The sequence below is a fragment of the Chrysochloris asiatica genome, unplaced genomic scaffold (assembly GCF_000296735.1).
Source record: "Chrysochloris asiatica unplaced genomic scaffold, ChrAsi1.0 scaffold00214, whole genome shotgun sequence".
Taxonomy (NCBI): domain Eukaryota; kingdom Metazoa; phylum Chordata; class Mammalia; order Afrosoricida; family Chrysochloridae; genus Chrysochloris; species Chrysochloris asiatica.
In genome coordinates this window covers 2,752,320-2,773,471 of record NW_006408732.1, presented here as the reverse complement: position 1 = coordinate 2,773,471, position 21,152 = coordinate 2,752,320, and the positions used below count along the sequence as shown (strand labels likewise).

General features: G+C 39.0%; 2 protein-coding genes across 2 annotated transcripts in view; one reads left to right on the top strand and one right to left on the bottom strand.

Annotated features, from left to right (window-relative positions):
• Positions 1–6,418, top strand: part of BMP2K (BMP2 inducible kinase) — a 187,559-nt gene extending 181,141 nt beyond the window's left edge. The window contains exon 16 of the mRNA XM_006872898.1: positions 4,817–6,418. Within this exon, the coding sequence (XP_006872960.1) occupies positions 4,817–6,255 (1,439 nt within the window). The 3' untranslated portion in view covers positions 6,256–6,418. The remainder of the gene's footprint in view (positions 1–4,816) is intronic.
• Positions 6,419–15,521: 9,103 nt separating this feature from the next.
• PAQR3 (progestin and adipoQ receptor family member III) overlaps positions 15,522–21,152 on the bottom strand; it is a 25,829-nt gene continuing 20,198 nt past the window's right edge. Inside the window, exons 5-6 of the mRNA XM_006872897.1 lie at positions 20,336–20,426; positions 15,522–15,784 (exon numbers count right to left, since the gene is read on the bottom strand). Of these exons, the coding sequence (XP_006872959.1) occupies positions 15,642–15,784; positions 20,336–20,426 (234 nt within the window). The 3' untranslated portion in view covers positions 15,522–15,641. The remainder of the gene's footprint in view (positions 15,785–20,335; positions 20,427–21,152) is intronic.

The window sequence follows — 21,152 nt, the reverse complement described above, 5'->3', positions numbered from 1 at the left end:
TAGAGGCCATGAGAGCCAGTGGTCATTTTCTGTCCTCAGTTCAGTTCACTGTCTAGAACCTCCCCTAGGACTCACTCATCTCTGGCTTCGGTGACATTGTACTCCCCTGAATCTGGGCCTCCTTGTGGGCTGCTGCCTTTTGTTTGGCTGTGCAGATTCCTTTTCCTTGGCTGACTTCCATGTTTTACTCATGAGCGTGTTTTCTTCTTACTCTTAGGTGATCTCCAGTCTGAACTTTCTCTCCATACTCTGATGATTCCCTTGGCCAAAAACTAACCTTTCAGGTCAAGCCACAGAAACCTAACCACTTGCACTTCAGTGTCTTAAGTGAAATTAAGCCTCAAACTTAATGTGCCCCAATCCCAATTCTTGACAACCTCCTGCATTTCCCAGTGTTTCTGCCTGTGTTCATGGTACTGCCATCCTCCAAAATTTTCCTTTGCAGTCGCTCATTCCCTTAACTACTCTATCCTCATCCTCATACTACTGCTCTCTCTAACTTAAAATCTTCTTACCTGGTCTGCTCACTTTAACTCCTTCCCGTTTTAGTCTTTATTCTCCACAACAGCCACTCATCTTTTTAAAAAAGTTTTTAGTAGCTTTCCATGACAGCAATTCAGAATGAAATCCAAACTCCTTATTAATGACCTTGTGGGGACCTTCATGGTCTGGCCCTTTCTTGTACAGTATCCCTCTTGCTCACTGTGCTCCAACCACACTGGCCTATTTTCAGTCTCTGAAATATGCAAACCTGTTTCTAGAACTTTTCCCTAGAGCAGTTTTCTGCCTGTCCTTTACACAGCTGGCTCCTTCTCATTGTTAGTCTTAGCCATCATCTCCATAACAAGCTCTTCCCAGGCTGTCCTGTGTGGTGTGTGCACCCCAACCCTCTTCCCTGGGAGTTGCATCACTGCTGCTGCTGCTGCTGCTTGTATTTCAAAGCACGGACCCAAATTTGTGTTTGCTTTTTACACCAGCTACTCCTTGGAAACATTATAATGGGTTGGAATTGACTCAACGGCACTTAACGACAATAACAACAATTTTACTCACTGGCTATCACAGTTGATTGTAAATTCTTGATTTGTTTTGTTTTACCAGTCCTTGTACGCTCACAGTCATGAAGTCAATTCCAACTCATAGCGAGCCTGTACGGCAGAATAGAACTGCTCTTTAGGGTTTCTGAGGCTATACATCTTTATAGCACCAATCAGTCTTTTTGAAGAGCAGCTGGTGGATTTGAAACACCAATTTTGCGATTAACAGCCCAACAATTAAACCAGTGTTCCATCCGGGGTCCTTAATCAGTGTTTGTTGTTGTTGGTAAGTGTCATCAAGTTGGTTCTGACTCAGTAGTGACCTATATAGGGTTCTCAAAGTACAGCTGGTAGGTTTGAACTGCCAACCTTGCAGTTAGCAGTCCAGTGTATAGTGCCACACCAGGACTTCAATCAGTGTATGTTGTTGTTGTTCCGTGCCATCGAGTTGATTCCGATCCATAGCAACCCTGTATAGGGTTTCCAAGGAGCAGCTGGTGAGCTTGAACCACCAACCTTGCAGTTCAAACGACTGTGTAGTCTGACGCATTAGCCCACAGCACCATGCCAGGATGCAGTAAAATACCCTGTAGGCTATTTTTTCCTGAGTGAAACAAAATGTGAATGACTTAAGTTCTAAGCTAAAACATCTCTAAATGTCAAGAGTTCATTTTCTATGTAACTCTCCATTACTGGATTTTGAATATATGGACTGTGTAGCTGCCTAGGTTAGATCAGAGTAACTTATAGAATTAAGTCAACAAATACTTATTCAGTCTACTGTGCTAAGGTACAGAGATAACTGATAAATTATTGTTGTTGTTGTTGTTGCTGCTAAGTACCGTGGAGTCGGTTCCGACTCATAGTGACCCTGCACAAGGTTTCCAAGGCTACAAATCTTTATGGGAGCAGAAAGCCTCATCTTTCTCCCACGGAACAGCTGGTAGTTTCAAACTGCCGACCTTGAGATTAGCAGCCCAATTCATAACCACTACGCTGTGTTTTAAGAGCTCACGGTCCCAAAGGGCAGACAAATAGTAATTGCAGTCCAGTGCTGTAGGTGCTACAATATTAGGTTCATTAAGAACACCAAATAGTGAATGGCTCTCTTACAGGGTAGCTGTGAAGGACGATGAAACAGGTCCCATTTGCTAGGCAGTCAAGCTGGAGTGGTGGTTGTTGTTGTTGTTGTTAAGTGCCTTCGAGTCAGTTCCGACCCATAGCGACCCTGTACAGGGTTTCCAAGGCTGTAAATCTTTACGGGAGCAGAAAGCCTCATCTTTCTCCCGCGGAACGGCTGGTAGTTTCGAACTGCTGGCCTTAAGGTTCACAGCCTGATGGTAGGGCATCTATACTGATGTCAGTATTGCCGTGGTGGAGAAATGTTAACCTGTATGTTTCATTTGGTACCCAAATCTAGTAGGTTCCTGTGTCTGACAGTAAATATTATTAAGAGGATAGATAGCAAGAGATAGCTAAAAAAAAAAAAAAAAAAAAAGGTATCCAAATCTGACTAGGGAGAGCTTGGGTGTATTCATGGGAGACTAAATGGTCTGAAGCTAAAGCTATGCTAGGAGAGAGAGAGCACTCAGTGCCATGCTAAAGGTTGGGACTTTTGTAACCTACTTAGCAACGTGATTTCAGTAAAATCTCTTTAGGGACGGTGAGAGGAACAGTTGAAGGATGTGGGACTGGAGGCAGAGAGGTTCCTTTAGAGGCTGAGGAGTTGTTAGTTGACAGAGAATGAGGGAATGAGAGAGACAACTGGCAGATGGAGAGGAGGGAGCAGATTCAAGAGGTTTTAAAGGCACAGGAGGAACTCAGTGGGAAGAGAGAAGACAATTTCCAGATTTCTGCTGGTTTGAAGAACTGGGTAGATGGGAAATGTTCTTCATTAATAGAGAGGGAACTGGTAAGGATCACACTCTGAGGGAAAAGATGATCTCTGGAAATGATTGTTTGAGGTAATGGTAGGGTACATTCTCATGAAAAATTTTATTATAAATCCGAGTCTGGTTCTTAGGAGTTAATTCCTGGTTAGAGATTAGAGTAATTTTGATAGACTTGGAAATTCACAATTCAGAAGGGCTATACAAAGTGAGAAGGAATACCACCAAGGTTATCACCCTGGGTAATGTGAATGTTTAAAGGGATGCTACCAAACCCCCAAACCCATTGCCAATGAGTTCTCACAGCAAGCCTGTAGGACACAGGAACTGCTCCCTTGGCTTTCTGAGAATGGAAATCTCTATGGGAACAGACAGCGTCATCTCTCTCCCACAGATCAGCGTCTTGCTGCGTTTGCACTGCTGACTTTGCTGTTATCAGCCTCATACTTAATGTACCAGGGCTCCTTCAAAGCTGATGGGAGGAGGGGAGCGGCGGGTGAAAGAAAAGTCTTTAAAAATATGACGAAGAAGGAACAAAGTGGTGGGATGATTGCTGCTAACTGCTATGGAGTTGGGTTACCAAGGATCAGCTGATGGGTTTGAACCGCTAACCTTGTAGTTAGTAATCTAGTATAATAAACTTACACTACAGCACCACACCTGGAGTCCAGTAGGATGATAACAGGGCTGAATTTTCAACAAGAAAGAAAGACTCAGAGGTTTCATATGCTAATGAAGGGAAGTAATCCTCCATCATTTACAACTCAGGTAGTTTTAATGTCTATAGACTATGCTTTCAATGCTAATTGTTTTGAAAATACTTCACCTTAGTCAATCAAAGGGAAGAGATGAGACTGTGGTTGGGTTAATACAAATCAGTCCTCATATTGGGGAAAAATCAGTTCAGTATATTCATGTATCTTGTGAAGCAGTGTATTTTCATATACACGAATATGTTATCTTTCTGTGTTGTTATTGTTAAGTGCTGTCAAGTCGGTTCTGACTCATAGTGACCCTGTATAGGGATTTTCCAAGGAGCGGCTGGTGAGTTTGAACCACTGACCTTGTGCTTCAAACTGACCTTGAGGTTGAGTGCTTATCATCTGACAGCAGGACTCTGTATTGTACAATACAGGAATCTTATTCAGTGAAATTATAAAGTACTATATTTGATGCAATTTAGCATACTAAGGGCTACATGTTTTTTTTAAGGCACCATACTTTCAATGTAGTATCAGTAGTATAGACATTTTAGCTTGAGAAGCATACACTATCTCCAGAGAAGACAGGTTGTCCTTTGTACAGCCTCAGCCCAGATACTTAGTCATTAACTTTGATTAGGCTGTGGGAGATTCTCTTAAGATACTGGTTATAAAAAACAAAGTAATTGTCTTTTAAGAATAATTGCAGTGAAGTGTAACTAAACAGACAAGCTACTCATGCGTGTTGGTCTCTCTCTATGGTGAAAGTCACAGATTTGAAATATAAGCAGAGGGTTGTTTGGTGAGTATGAGAGCTTAGCAGTGTGAATTAGCTGAATGATTTTATTTTGGTGGTGGGAGAAGAACATTTGCTTGCATACCTATATATTCAGAGCCCTAGTCTGGCTTCTATAAATAAAATTTAGCTATCAGTGAGAGCCTTTGTTGAGTAGGCACTTTTTTAGGAGACAGAGATTAGTGTTTCTGCAGGAAAGAACTTAACTATCTAGTTGAGAGCATACCAAAATCTGGTAGCAAAGAATTGACACCAGTTTTTCCACTCTAAGAATATTGGTATTAGAGATTTGTAATGCCTTGTGTGATAACATACTAATATAGTAACATTGTGGTATCAGTGGTTTTTGAAATGCACTGGAGTGCTATAATTACTTTTCCTTTGAACCTGCAGGTTCCCCTGAAAAGAAAGCTGAATCTGTATCCAGGAATCAAGAAAACAGCAATGCAAATGCTATCAAGAATAGAAAAGCAAGTCTAGTATCTAAAGATAACCGGACTGAAAAGAAACCTGCAGAGAATTCATCAGTACAGAGTCAAGTGCAAAAGGGGAATGATGAATCTGAAAGTGATTTCGAATCAGATCCCCCGTCTCCTAAGAGTAGTGAAGAGGAAGAGCAAGAAGATGAAGATGTCCTTCAGGGAGAACAAGGAGATTTTAATGATGATGATATTGAGCCTGAAAATCTGGGCCATAGACCCCTCCTTATGGATTCTGAAGATGAAGAAGAAGAAGAAAAACATAGTTCTGATTCTGATTATGAACAGGCCAAAGCAAAGTACAGTGATATGAGTCCTGTCTACAAAGATAAATCAGGCAGTGGACAAATCCAAGATGCTAGTATAAAACCACTCCTTACCCCAACCCAGTTACCTTCTGGTGTTGGGGTAGAGATGCCCAAACAGGAGTTTGATGTATTTGGTGCTGTCCCCTTTTTTGCCATGCACACACAACTCCAGCAAAGGGAGAATGAAAAGAACCTATCTCAACAGACCCATGTTCCTCCTGTGGGACTAGAGCAAGAAGAATTCGATGTATTCACAAAGGCACCCTTTAGCAAGAAGGTCAGTGTAGAAGACTGCCAGGTGGTGGGGTCTGAAGCGCAAACTCTCCCTGGTTGTCCTCAAAGTGTAGATATATTTGGCTCCACTCCATTTCAGCCCTTCCCCACATCAGTAAGTAAAAGTGAAAGCAATGAGGATGTTTTTGGACTTGGACCCTTTGAGGAAATAACTGGAAACCAGCAGCAAAAAGTCAAACAGCGCAGCTTACAGAAACTCTCTTCTCGCCAAAGGCGAACAAAGCAGGACATGTCCAAAAGTAATGGGAAGAGGCATCATGGCACACCAACCAGCACAAAAAAGACTTTGAAACCTACCTTCCGCACCCCAGAGAGAGCTCGCAGGCACAAAAAGGTGGGCCGTCGAGACTCTCAGAGCAGCAATGAATTGTTAACCATCTCGGACTCCAAGGAGAACATTAGTGTGGCACTGACTGACGGGAAAGACAGAGGGACTCTCCTGCAGCCTGAAGAGAGCCTGTTGGACCCCTTTGGTGCCAAGCCCTTCCATCCTCCAGAGCTGACACGACACCCTTCACATCCAGGACTGAGTGATCTCCGTGCCGACCACAATACTGTTCTGCCTGGGCGGCCAAGGCAGAATTCACTGCATGGGTCATTCCATAGTGCTGAAGCGTTGAAAATGGATGATTTTGGTGCCGTACCCTTTACAGAACTTGTGGTGCAAAGTATCACTTCACATCAGTCCCAACAGCCCCAGTCAGTTGAATTAGACCCATTTGGTGCTGCTCCATTTCCTTCTAAACAGTAGACACTTCTTATGGGTTCTTGGCATTAACTCCTGTTTCAAAAAAGTATGAAGAGTTTGTTTTATGAATTTGAAAGAAAATTCGTGTATAGTTCTTTGTATTATTCATTCTTACAGGTCAATTAGAAGAAGTTAAGTGATTTTTTAAATAGACCAAATAGAAAAAGGAAGTATTTCCATAGCTTGGTAGTAACTTGATGCCTCTTAAAAATACTTCTTCCAAGTAGGAGAAAAAGGAGCTAAACTGTAATGACTAGTTAAGGGTTTCAGCTGCTGACAGTACTGCACAGACACACAGGTGTGAAACTTCAGCAGAAGCACATGGAACTTTGCAGTTACGAAGCCACTTCGGAAAAGATTACAAAGCCAACTGCTGTTTTTGAAAGCAGAATGTCATTTTTGTGTGCATATCCCAGGTTCATTCCAGAATCCAGCATTTAAAACTACGGTTGTTTTGTACATACACAGATTGAGTTTGTGACATTTTACAAAGTGTCTTCTAATTTCTACACATTGAAAACCAATCTAGTTCTCATCTGGGGAGTGTTCAGAGGTTTTAGTCCTTATACCTTTGTCTACCAAGCAGAGCCAGAGGTAATTGACTATTGTGCCTAAATGTTTTTTCATTTTTAAAAAAACAAGTGCCATTAATATGAAATATCTGCATAGGAGCCTTGAACAAAATCTAAAGATAAATTCTAATATTGGGGGCTGGGGGGAAAGGAAGGAAATAGAAGGGAGTAAAAACGTTATCTTCTGTTTGTGAATGGCTTGATTGCCCTAAACTTTTACTATCATGCCCCTCCTAATGCAGATAAGGTAGCAAACAGGGGAGTGAGGATGAGGGTTATGTAGAAATTTTATTTCAGGAAAAAAAAATATATATATATATGTAGCTGAAATCCTGATTTTTTTTTTTTAAAAAAACTTTATAAAAAATTGTGTTGCATTGAATAATATACTTCATTAAATTAATACCTTCACCAACTACTCCCCAAGTTGTGAACAATAATTATTTTAGTTAGGCTGGGAGGGTGGAGTAACTGCACTGAACAGTGATACCCATAAAGCCTTATAGGCAGGACTCCGCATCCTGCTGCAAGTACCTCTGCACTGATGTACAAGATCTCAAAATGGACATAAGATAGTAGATGGTGAGCGACTAGCATCTGAACTCTGCTCATGAAGAGAATCCAGCTACCAAATTGCCTTTCTTTATACCACAAATCCTAATTTGATACTTGAGATTTTCTAGAAATTATGTGTGAAAGAGCATGAATACAATGCCTGTGCTTCCTATGTCTTCAACTGTTTTAATTTATACTACCAAATTAATATTTAGAAGTTTCTAGTACTATTAAGCTTATTTACCTAAAGAGACAGCGATTCTTAATCAACTCACACTTTCCTTGATTGCTATATTTTAAGTTAATTCTCTTTGAACTCAGTAGATTTTCTAAGTAATCTTATTAGCTTCCCTTCATCATAGTGTCCCAGTGAAATAAGCTGTTCTGTTTTCACAATTCTGACTTGGAGAGAAGCAAAGTCTGTGGAACTATATACTCACCTTTTACACAGATTTGTGGGTAGATAGTAAAGTAGTATGTGAATCGCAGTGTCATAGAGACAGAGTGAGCAAGCATTACATTACTACGTAGACTTGTCCTATTCGAGTTGGACTACAGGAGACTGTTCCACTCAGCTAGATCTTTTTCAGTTACTTGTCCTTGTGCCAAAGGCAAATACTATGTTTGCACCTTTTATCCTGATTCTCAGGTTAATACTGCTAATGCAAATGCTAAAGTAGATATTCTTTAAAACTTTACAAAGTAGATTGAAGATACTTTCTTTTAAAAAAGTGAAGAGTTGATGATTCCATGAATTACAGTAGGTTTGTATCAAACAATTTTTTTTAAAATGAAAATCTGTTGTTGACATGGACACAATGTGTTTCTTTGACTATTTTAGTCCTTGGCCTTGGTCTCTGCAAAAGAGTAAGGACTGAACTAGCGTGGCCTCCTTGGAACATCAATGTGAACTACCTAGAGCCTATCTGATATGAACACCTTCAGTATATTGAATCATGTTAAATTGAGGTACAGTAATTATGAAAGCCCAAGGGACAACTTGTACTTTAATGTTACATAGTTTGCCCTCACTTTGACCAGTTGAGCCATCCTCTACTTGCTACAAATTCATCACTGTTGCCCTCACTGCTGCACATGCAGCTTTTAAAGCATTGAGAAGAATGCACCTGTTCCAAATTAGCTACAAATTTGACTTAGAGATACACTTAGGAATGGATCTTGTTACCTGGGGACTGCCTGGAGACACTTGGACTTACAATTTATCCATTATGAGGAATCAGACTTAGCTTGAAATATGTACAGTTTCATGTTTAGTACAACCCAATGGCCCTTTTGCGATTATAGTATAGTGGAAAGATTCAGGCTTCAGAATATATTTGGGGAGTTTCTTTGTTTTGAAGTGAAGACATTTTCCCAAGGAATACAGATATTTTGGGTTTGCTTTCCTTTTTCAAGGAGCCCTGGTGGCACTGTAGGATAAGCACTGGACTGCTAACTGCAAGGTTGGCAGTTCAAACCCACCAGCCGCTCTGCAGAAGGGAGATGAGGCTGTCCGCTCATGTAACGATTTCCAGCCTCCGACCCTATACCAGGTCTCTATGTGTTGGAATGTGTAATTGATAGCAGTGGGTTTGGTTTGGGGTTTCAATGATCAACTCCCTCTCTCCACACAGCAGATGCCCAAGGCACGGAAAGGTACTTCACAGAACACCTGTCACACAGAACTACCACGTTAGCTCTATTATGGATGGTCCAACACTGGATTAAGGAAGGAGAGTTCAAAAAATTACGTTCATACTATTGTTTGGATGTCCCTTGTGCTGCTTGAGGATGTAGTCATCATAACTCTAACCCTGTTATACTTGAAAAATGTTCAAGAGAGGCAAATATCACGAAGCTAGCAAAAATCTATGGCCAAAGCTATGTCTTTCCTAACAGCTTTAATAATAATGCTTATTGGTTTTGAGTCATCTTTCAAAAAAGTGGACCATTTGCTTAATAATTTCAATATGATCACTTGAATAAAAGTTTAGTATTAAAAAGGTCCACATTTATGGCATTGAAGAATGCATTGGCCAAGCAAGATACGAAAGTTGAGGAAATGTAAGCTGGATGAACCCCATCTTCTCTCATTCCCTGCCCCCTGTTGTCCCTGTGTCTATGTATTTGGGCATACTTATGACATTATCTGGAACTTACAGATGAATGCACCTTTTGATCCTACCCAGTTTATTGGTGAACAGTGATAAATGGTGGTTCTCACCTTGCTGGTGAAGAGTGCTAACTAAGGCAGAGCCCAGTCTTTTCCTCGGATAATTGTAGAGAGTTGTTTTCTTACTATTCAGCTAGTGTTCTTGATTTATTTGAGGTTTTGGTACTTCACATGAGCACCGTTAGAAGGTACACGCGTATTACTATCACATGTTCTGGGGAGTGTGGGTACATTTGTTTATGTATAATCTGCAGTGAACTTGCTCATATTTTCGTTTTTAGCAAAACTATCATTTTACGTCCAGTTATTGAGATGACGGATCTACTGTGAGAATGAGCTGACATATCTACTGTGAGAATAACCTAAATGATATAGTTTATTTGAAAACTTTTATACTCAGTGGTATTTTATATATTAAGATAATTATAAATATATATGTACATGCATGCACCTGTCACATATCTCAACTGTGGAGTTAATGTGAATTTTTTAAAATGTAATTGCAACCACAATCATAGCTTAACGAGTATTCACTTCTAATAAAGGGTTTATAAAAGCCACTAAAGGAATAAAGTAGAAAGATGAAAAAAGCAAAGGCATCAGTTGGGGTTATTTTTATTGTATTTAGAAATTTATAGTGTTACTTTGGAAAGAACTGTTTTTTATTACTATGCTTTTTTGTGATTTAATCGTAAGCAGTATAGAAGCTACTTTTTAATTGCTGGCAAACAGCTTTAAGTGCACTTTCTTTGATCACACTTCCATTTGTTTGTTAAACTTGAATTTTCTGAAACCTTTTATGTACCACTAAGCAAATAACTTTAACTTTTAAATAAACTTGATTTACATCTTTATTATATTTCAAATTGTTACAAAATATACTTGCTAAAGTGACTTCAATCTTTAAATGTAGCTGGGAAACTTTTATGAGATAGTATCAGTTGCTTTCTTTTTCTATTTAATTAAGCACTAACTGATTTTTCTACTTTATTGCCTTTAAATTGCTGATTCTTATTGACAGAATTATGGCCCTCATTCATTTGTTTTGTTTGAAATTTATTTTCTTACTATATTTATCATGCCTACTGTTTTAGTAATTTGCTTTCTTTAAATGCAATAAATCTCAAATGGATTGCATATTCTTTATAATCACTGACTTCAGCGTTTTTCATTACTTGTCTTATTAAAGGCCCTTTCCTTCATACTGCAAACATTAAGTACCTATTATGTACCAACAAGTGGAATAGAAAAATGAAGACGATTATCTTCATCATTCTTAACGAGTTTAGAATTTAAGAAAGAAAACTCATTTTGGCCTAACATTTTTTTGCAGTAAAAACACAGAATATTCTAAAGCAGTCTGTAGTCACTACAATTATTACTGATAACAGGCTTACCTCATTTGATCGTGTTCCCCAGGTACTCCATTTTTTCAGATTGCAGGTTTGTGGCCACCTGGTGTTGAACACTCCTATTGGTGCTGATTTTTCATCAGCATGTGCTCACTTCATGTCTCTGTGTCACGTTTTGGTAATTCTCACAATATTTCAAACTTTTTCACAATGCTGTTGCACACTTAATATGGTATATACATAACTTTTATACATACTGGGAAATAAAAGTCATGTCATTTTATTGCGATACTTGCTTTATTGTGGTGGTCTGGAGCTGACCCTGTAGCACTTGGCCACTTGGCCAATCCATCTCATTGGGGGTCTGCCTCTTTTTCTCTTGACACTCCTCCTTACCAAACATCCTTCTCCAGCGACTGCCTGAGAAGAATATGCCCAAAGTATGAGAAACTAAGTTTGGCCATCTTGGCCTCCAAGGAGCACTGTGGCTGCACGTCTTTAAAAACGGATCTATTGGTTCTTTTGGCAGCCTGTGGCACTTTTAAGTATTCTTCTCCAACACCATAACTCAGAAGCATCTATTCTTCTACAGTGTTCCTTATTCACCATCCAGCATGCATATGAGGTTATTGAAAATACCATGGCTTGGGTCAGGCGCACCTTAGTCCTCAAGCTGACATCTTTGCTCTTTAAAACTTTAAAAAGGTCTTTGCAGCAGATTTGCCTAATGCAATATGTCATCTGATCTCTTGACTGCTGCTTTCATGAGTGTTGATAGTTGATCCAAGAAGAATGAAGTCCTTGACAACTTCAATCTTTTGCCCGTTGATAAGAATGTTGTTTGTTGGTCCAGTGGTGAGGATTTTGTTTTCTTTACATTGAGATATAATCCATACCGAAGGCTGTGCTCTTTTATCTTCATCAGTAAATGTTTTAAGTCCTCTTCACATTTGGCAAGCAAGCTTGTATCATCTGCATATCTCAGGTTGTTAATAAGTCTTCCTCCAATCCTCATGCCACATTTTTCTTCATGTAATCCAGGTTCTCAGATTATTTGCTGAGCCTACAGACAGAATAAGTATGGTGAAAGAGTACAACCCTGGCACACAATTTGCCTAATTTTAAACCATTCAGTGTTCCTTGATCTTTTTGAAAAACTGCCTCTTGGTCTATGTATAGGTTCCTCATGACAGCAATTAAGTGTTCTGGAATACTCATACTTCTCAATATTGTCCATAGCTTGTCATGATCCACACAATCAAAAGCCTTTGCATAGGCAATAATACATACTTTTTTTTTTTTTTTTTTAGTGACCCTAAATAGGGTTTCCAAGGCTATAAATCTATGGGAGCAGAAAGTCTCATCTTCAGTGACGTGGCTAGTGGAGATGAACTGCTCAGCTTGCAGTTAGCAGCCCAATGTGTAACCCACGATGCTCCCCAGGCTCCTTAAATAACATGTAGTTAAGAATATTTTTGTTTTGAGTGCATGAACTTAAAAAGGCCAATTTGCCTGATAGTGGCACTACTGAAATTATAGGTATTTTGTAGTATTTTTAATAGCCAGGTTTACAGAGTAGGCTTAGTACCTAAGTGGCTGCTCATTTCAGCCCTCTAAGTATACATATTTTACTTTTCACAAGACCCCTTACTGAAGATATTTACCATTTCTCCCTTCTGAAGAGGTTTCATAATGGTAGTTTCATCTCTGGATCATTACCTTACTATTCTACTTGAGCATGGGTATAGAATTTCAGGGACCCATGGGACTCATAGCTCTTTCGGTATCAATACAATTGATGAGATGTTGTGTCCCTCCCTCATATCTAAGCTGATTCTTAGTTGGTACCAAACACACTGGCGGGATTACCAGGAGTCCTGATTTGGGGTGGATATAAATTTACTCAGCTCCACAACTGGCAGAAACCAGAAGTACAGGCTTTGCCCCCTGACGTTTCTTTAATGTCGGGCAGAGTCCATCTCTAGTTCGGTACCTGCCTAACGGACAGGTGTACAGCTTTATGCCTCAGTCACAATCTTCAGATTGGTTACTTTGTCCAGGTGGGATGCCATAAGATGTGACAGATATTCCCCGAATCTTCATTCCTGATGCTAAAATATGATTTTAAAGCTGTGAAATATTACAAAGAATGACATGAAGCACTTAAATATTTAGTAAAACCATTTTATTTACATAATACATATTTTGCCATGCAGCTAATAGAATTGCACTCCGTAATAACAAAAACAGGTAAGCACAATCTTGCTATTTGAAAATGGTTTCATATAGAAAGATAGTTGTTTCTTAAATGATTTAACTACAACCCTATAAATCTCTAGATAGTCAATTTAAAAGTCATGAATAATTTTAAAATGTACTTTTAAAGTCTGTAAAGAGCTTTTATAGTTTATACATTAGTAATACTCAAACCAATTGTTTTTAATGATCCAGCTGAATAGTGTACATTAATAAATCTATAAAACCAAAAATAAATATACATTATTAGAGGCTCAGATTGTACGCAAATTGTCAATAGTCTTCAGTGTTACCAGTATCTTTAGTACTTTTCCAGTAGTGCTGTGTACACACAGTAGTCAGTAAATGCCGACTTACGGAAGTGCTCATAGTTGACAGCAATCTTCACTCACTCATTCCCTACACTTCATAATAAATCACAGTAAAGACAAAAATGAGAGCCCATTGCTTTCTTACAATACTTAACATTTTCATAAAATGTTATGTTCACACAGTAAAATTCTCTCTACAGTCAGACTTGTATGCCTTTGAATTTCAAATACACATTCTTTAAAAAAGTCTGTTTTTAAATCTCTTAATTCAGATGACAAGAATTAAATAATTAGAATACTAAGTAAAAGACAAGATTTTTTTCATTTAATTAAAAGAAAATGAAACAATGCTCAATTTATTTTTATTTTGAGAGGAGACTTTATAATAAAACAAGTTCCAGACTTAAAAGTAGTGGAGTTTTCCCTTATTTAAAAATATCTAGTTACTCAATGTATTTTGTTTGGCCAGTATGGCAAAATATCTATTTAAAAGCAATTATCACATAAGCCGGAGTCCTGGTGTGGCGCTGCAGATTAATGCGCTGGACTGCAAGATCAGTTTGAATTGCAAGGTCAGCAGTTCAAGCTCACCAGCCACTCTTTGGAAACCTTACACAGGGTTGCTATGGGTCAGAACCGACTTGACAGCATTCAACAACAACAATCATATAAGCCAACAAGGGTTAGTTTAGAGGAAATACAACCTATTATCATTATACCAAAATCTATCACTTAGCATATGGATCAAATGTGAGGCCATATACAGTAAAACAGCCATTTCAAATAGCATTCCATAATAATGTTATCCTTGTTGAAATACTAGCCTAGGGAATTTATGTTCCAAAACCACTACACTGAAAACAAATACAAAATTTTATAGATGTGTAAAATGAGGCAGGTTAAAGCAATTTTTCACATACAAAAGGCAGAGACATGAAAGGCATTTATGGAAGGCTAATGTTCTAATATGCCAATAATTAAAACAGCTCAAGTCAATTCATTAAGAAACTTGAGTAATATTTTATGTTTCAATGAACAGCATTATGTTTTTATGGACTTTTTGCTTTAAAGGATTTCATTCAGATCAAAGACAAAGAGGGTTACATTGTATTGATAGGGCAGTTGAGTTATATATTATCTTTAATATACATAATGACAAATCATTTATCAGGTTCCAAATATTAGCTAATACATATCAATATTCTGTAAGTCATCAATGCAATGGTAATACATGTGTAAACAAAGGAAGATCAGAGCCCAAGTGAGTAAGCACATTATCAAATGGGGCATCTGCAGGACTTTGTTCTAAGGCTTAAGGTTTATTTCAGGGTCAGGACTAGGCCATCTGGATTCAATGGCCTTGTAAGTAGCACCCATATATATGAAATTTAGGACTGCAAATTCAGACAGTGAAAACTCTTCTGTAATGGGACTTTTGGGAAACAAAAAATCTTCTGCAGTCTACTTATAAGAACTCAAGTGTCTAATATGGAACTAAAAACCCTAGATGGCTAATAACTTGCCTTTTCGGCCAAGTATTCATATGATTCTTATCTGATAGAAAATGAGAATGTGTGTTCTTCTCAACACTTCTCTAAAATAAGTTAAAGTTTCTGTTCTGGCAAACTAAAAACCCAGTGATCCAAGGGAAGGGAGAAGCTACTCTAAAGAAAATTTCCAAGTGCCGGTTTCTCACAAAGCATATATTCAAAGTCTAGTAATTATTTGGATCACAATCCTAGTTTGTAGTAACTCTTGCTTTGATTAGGCACTTACACTTAATCATCTACTCAAAACTTCTTCCATTAAAGGAGTCTCACAGGATGACTCCATTCCCTAATGGAGATGGGCCTCTTCTGAGGAAATTAAGCTGGTGCTGTGTAGCAAGAGTCTCTCTCTACACTGGTTTAACATTCACTGTTGGTATTCACACTTCTCATCAGTGTCAACTAATTTTCATTTTCTGTACAAGCAGCAAATCAGTAATTTTAAGGGCCTGTACACCAATTACTATAGACCCCCAAGAATATTTTTTTGTTTCATTTTTTACAAAGTATTGTTCATGATATATTAATGAGGAAATAACAGGAATCCTAGAAATAGTGGGGTATACAATTCCCCATCAAAATATTGCTTCACAATTGAATACACCAGGTGGCTGTACCTGAATTCACAAATGTGAAACATGGTCAGGACACGGCTTGGCGTGCCTGTACTGCATGACGTAGACAGTGGACTGATGCCACCAGTACAGCATCACTACGGCAAGGACATGCCATATTTGGTGGCTTGATCCGAGGTAGTTGAGTTGTCCTGGGAAGGGAAAGCAGAAAGGAAAGAAAATGAACTGTACTATTTTGATATTATGGAAAAATCATCTCTGACACTAGAAGTATGGGTGAACAGCAGAGGGAGTAGAGTGCATTTCAAAGTGTCTAGAGACTTGTAAATTAATTCACAGCCATTTTTCATAAAATACCTATTTTTTAAAGTATGAATTCCTAAGTTAGGTGCTGTCAAGTCCTGTTCAACTTATAGTGAGCCTGAAAAGGGTTTCCAAGAAGCAGCTGGTGGGTTTGAACTGACTTTGTGGTTCCCAGTGCTCATCCTGTCACACCAGAGGTCCATGATTTCATACCTGAGTCCTATTCAAAATCTCACTTGGTTAAATCCAGGAGTTTTGACTTTTTGTCTCCCACATTTCACCCCGATACATTCTGGTGGAACAAAGAAAGCACACTGCATGCGTTCTGAATGAGTTAAAGCAAAGTAGTGCAACAAATCAGGGACAAGGCTTCACTGTTGTTCTTTGCAAATAAATCTGCTAGAAGCTCTTTTTATTTCAAGCGGGTCTAAAAGAAGAAAGCTCAAACTGGAGTCTTATGGCTCTGACTAAAGAATAATCTGCAAAATGTAATTTATAATTAGAGAACTAAGTTAGGTTGATGAGTTTATATATAATTTAAGAAAGCAATTGTTGCTAAAGGTTCAATCCCAAGAATATTGAGTGACAGGTAGGAAGCTTCATATCTTCCTCAGTGTGATAGTTAAGGTTTTGTTCAACTTAACTAGGCCACGTTTCTTAGTGGCTTGGCAGTTGAGATGTAGCTGTCCTCTATGATGTGATATTTGGGTCTGGTTGATACAGCAATAAAAGGATTAAGAGTGGGATGTTGTTATTAAGTGTAGTTGAGTCAGTTCTGACTCACATTGACCCTGTATAGTGTTTCTGAGGAGCGGCTGGTAGGTTTGAACCATCACCTTATGGTTCAAATTGATCTTGTGGTCTAATGCTTATCCTCTAGCACCATACCAGGATTCCAAGAGTGGGACTGTTGTTGAGTGCCACTGAGTTGGTTCCAATCCATAATAAACCTGTATAGGGGTTTTAAGGAGTGACTGGTGGGTTTGAACCGCTGACTTTATAGTTAGTAATCCAGTGCTTACGCTAGTAGGATGTTGTTAAGTGCCACTGAGTTGGTTTCCACTCACAGTAACCCTGCTTAGGTTTTCTTAGGAGTGGCTGGTGAGTTTGAACCGCCCACCCTAGAATTCAAAGCCACGTGTGGTCCAGTGTATTTATCCTACAGCGCCACACCTTTAATCCCACTACCACACTGATCCAATTTATGGAAGACTCCCCAAAGTGTGGCATGCAACACTTTTTATCTTACAAGAGATACAAGGAGAGAGATTTGCGCAGAGAAGTGGGGACTAAGATAGAAGACCCAGGAGTGGAGTGTTCTCCTTTGGACCTAGGGCCCCTGCACTGTGAGGCTCCTGGATCTTGGGAAAGACTGAGGCTAAGGTGCACGGAGATGTACAAAGAATACTGGACCTAGAGATATTACAGGAGGCAAGGACCTTTCCCCAGAGCCAGCAAAGAGAAAGCACGAGCCAGCACTCTAAGTTTATTCTAACTTGTGAGAGAATAAATATATGGTTGTTAAAGGTATCCACCAGTGGTATTTCTGGTATAGCAGCATTATACAGGAGTCCTTGTGCGCCGCTGTAGGCTAAGCACTGGAATGCTAACCACAAAGTTGGAGGTTTAAACACACCAGCTGCTCCTCAGAATGCCTATAAAGGGTTGTTGTTGTTAAGTGTCGTCGAGTGGGTTCTGACTTACAGTGACCCTGTTTAGGGTTTCTAAGGGGTGGCTGATGAGTTTGTGACCTTGTGATTCAAGCTTACCTTGTGGTCCTGTACTTTTCCTACAGTGCCACACCAGAACTCCGATACCAAGATATGGAGACTTAAATGTAAATAAATTACTTATTCATGGTACCTCATAGGGCATGGAATGGAAATATGAGAGAGCATCAAAAAGTTTGTTGAATAGATAATAGAATTTTTCCACAAACTTTTTGAAGGCCCTCTAACCTTTTCACCTAGAAGAATAATTAATACAATATTGAGATTTAAAATTTATAGTATAAATGAATAGGATTCTTTCTGTCTTTGCCAAGACCCCCTTTGACAGGTCCCCTATAAACCCATCTTGTCTGTCCACCATCTCATCACTACCACCATGCAACATTTCTTTTTACAGCCAGGCCATAAATGAAGACTGGCCAAAGGTGTTTCAACCATTTACATATCAACATCTTGAAACTGTATTACTCTTATCTGTGAAGACTTTTCATTTTTTGAGGAGTCCACATAATCACTACTCTAACATATCTGTGGAGTCCTTGCATGGCACTATGGTTTAATGCGCTGGACTGCAAGGTTGGTTTGAACCACAAGATTGGTGGTTCAAGCTCACCAGCCACTCCTTGGAATCCATACACAGGTTTGCTATAAATCGGAACTGACTCCACATCACTTAATAACAACAAAAACAACTTATCTGTACACATTCAGCTACAGAAGAGTACATTTCATGTCAAGTGTAGCACTGCAGGCTAATGTGCTAGACTGCAAGGTCGGCGATTCAAGCTTACTGGCTGCTCCTCAGAAACCCTACACAAGGTCACTATGAGTCGGAACTGACTCCATGGCACTTAACAACAAGAAGTCTTAGAAGAAAGTTAAGTTATATAACATTTGACTTTTTATACGTTTCTAGAATCAGAAAATTGGTTAACACCTGAACTGTAGAGACCTTTCATGCTTCAATTTTAGCTTTCATTTATTAATAAAGGTATTTTAAAACTGCATTTTACCAGATGATTTTTCTGAATAAAGTTCTAGCCCTGCCTGGAAGTTGTGTACAACTCAAGGACAACAGCCCAGTTAAGTTCCTCAGTACTAATGTCGGCACTCCCGGTTCTTGTTTATATTCTCTTAGCGTAGTGGTTATGAATCGGGCTGCAAGCCACAAGGTTAGCAGTTTGAAACTACCAGCTGTTCCGTGGGAGAAAGATGAGGTGTTCTGCTCCTGTAATGATTTACAGCCTTGGAAACCCTGTACAGGGTCGCTATGAGTCGGAACCGACTCCACAGCACACAACAACAATGAAAAATCAAGTTCAAAGAGGAATGCATAGAATTGGTCAAGTCATACTCTAAATCAATGTTTCTGATCCTTTCTTCTGCAAATACAGCTGAGTATTGACACAATCCCATGTTCAATTCACTGTGGAAGTGATTCTTATCCCGGTAGCAGGGATAAAATTGCACTTTGAATTTAAACTCTATCCGACTTCCATCCAGTCCCCCCACCCAACTGAAAACTCACCGAGTTGAGTTGTCTACTCTAGATGTCACTCTTGATTCAAGTCAGACAGCCTGAACTTAACGTTATTCTATCCATTTACAGAACTGTCCTTACTCAACCACATACTTCACTTACAGTATTAAGATTAAGGGACATAATCATCTTTATCATTTGCTAATCTTTGTTGAGTGCTTACTACTTGCTAGGAGCAATACTAAATGTTTTATATGCATTTTCTCATCCCCACAAGAGTCCCATGAGAGAAAGCAGTATTTCCATGTTTCAGGTGAAGAAACTCGACCTGAAAACTTTATGATGATTTTCATTTATTTACTTTCTTTTATCACTTTCTTTTCTTTTTTGTTTTATGTATCTTTGTATATATAAATTTGTTTAAAGAACTAGCGATAATCTATGGCAAATGCTCCTCTTTTTTAAAAAAAAGTTGTTGGGAATCAAGAGACTTGCAGAGTTTATACTCAATTCTACTATCTCTTCATAATCTGTGGGATGGTGATAACCCCACCTACTGTTACCAACTCATATTGTCAGGATGGAAGTAATGAGGTTGCTGTTGTTGGTAGGTACCCTTGAGTCAGTTCCAACTCAGCGATCTTGTATGGGGTTTCCGAGGAGCAGCTGATGCATCTGAACTGCCTACCTTGCTGTTCAAACCAACCTTGTGATCCAGTGCTTATCCTGCAGGGCTGGATTATTAAAAACCAAAACTGCGGCTTGTCATTGGGTGACAACAGGTCAAGGCCACATGTGAAGAGTAAATAATTACATTACCACAGAAACTTATCAACTATTCCAGTGTGATCTTTCATTACACTAATTAGATTTGACTGTAAATAGATTTTGATTATGAGCAAACTATCAAATCTATCTTAGTTTCCATCATTAAAGACAATCAAATACATGAGCTAAACAAAATATCCTGAGTATCCAAAGGTTTACATAAATGTTTTAGGATATTTGAAAGGCCATTAGAAAAGTCCCTTAAAGTACAAAAAATAAATGGGAAAACCATTAAAAAAAAAAAAAAGTGAGGGTTTAGATTAAAATTTGGGAATAGAACCACTGTATAATCAATAAAAGTAAAAAAAAAAAGATTAATCTCAGTTTTCATGTTCTGGGTCATATCCCTCAAGCATATATTTAGAATGAAGCTCCAAAGCTCCTATATAGGAGATACTTACCTGGGAAATACCTTTCTGGAACTTTGGAAATGTAGAATAGAAAAGCAAGAACAGCAATCACATACATCACAATTACACGAGGGGCAAAATCCTGAAAAAGAAAACATGCTTGTTTTTTTCCTTACAGATCTTCCTACTGCTGTCACTGAATTCTTTTTTTCTTTAATGTTTTATTGTGAATTATGTGATAGTTTACATGGGAGAACATTAGCTTTACATTCATCCTATCGTGTATCGTTCATTGCCATGGTTACAATCCCCTTCATGCATCATCAACCAACCAAAGGGTATATCCTGCAAGCCTGCCCCCCACCCCCACCCCTGGTCGTCAGCCCACAACTCCTCTCCCTCTCTGGGTGTAGAGTCCCAAGCCACTCCGTCTCTCCATGTCATCGTCTCTGCCTCCCATCTCTGGTGTCACTGCTTCTCTGGATAGGGTCCCACTCTCCGCTTTTCTCCCTTGATGGTCCCAGGGACCTCTGCTCCTGGACTGCAAAGTCAATCACTCCCCTCCATTTGCTACAAAACGTCTACCTTTACATTTCCAACCCTCACAATCAGTCCTGATAACAATCATTCACTATTGTACCACAAGAGACCCATCTGCATCTCCTTTCATCAGCCCCATCCAGACAGACTGGCTACTACTCAGTGTCATTGAATTCTTAGTATGAAATGTGAAATTATTAAATCTTTACTGCTTCTTCAGAGAGTCTCCAATAACAGAAACGCGCTCTCAATACTTTAGGATTAGAGCTTTAATACTGCTTCTTCAGAGAGTCTCCAATTACAGAAACGCGCTCTCAATACTTTAGGA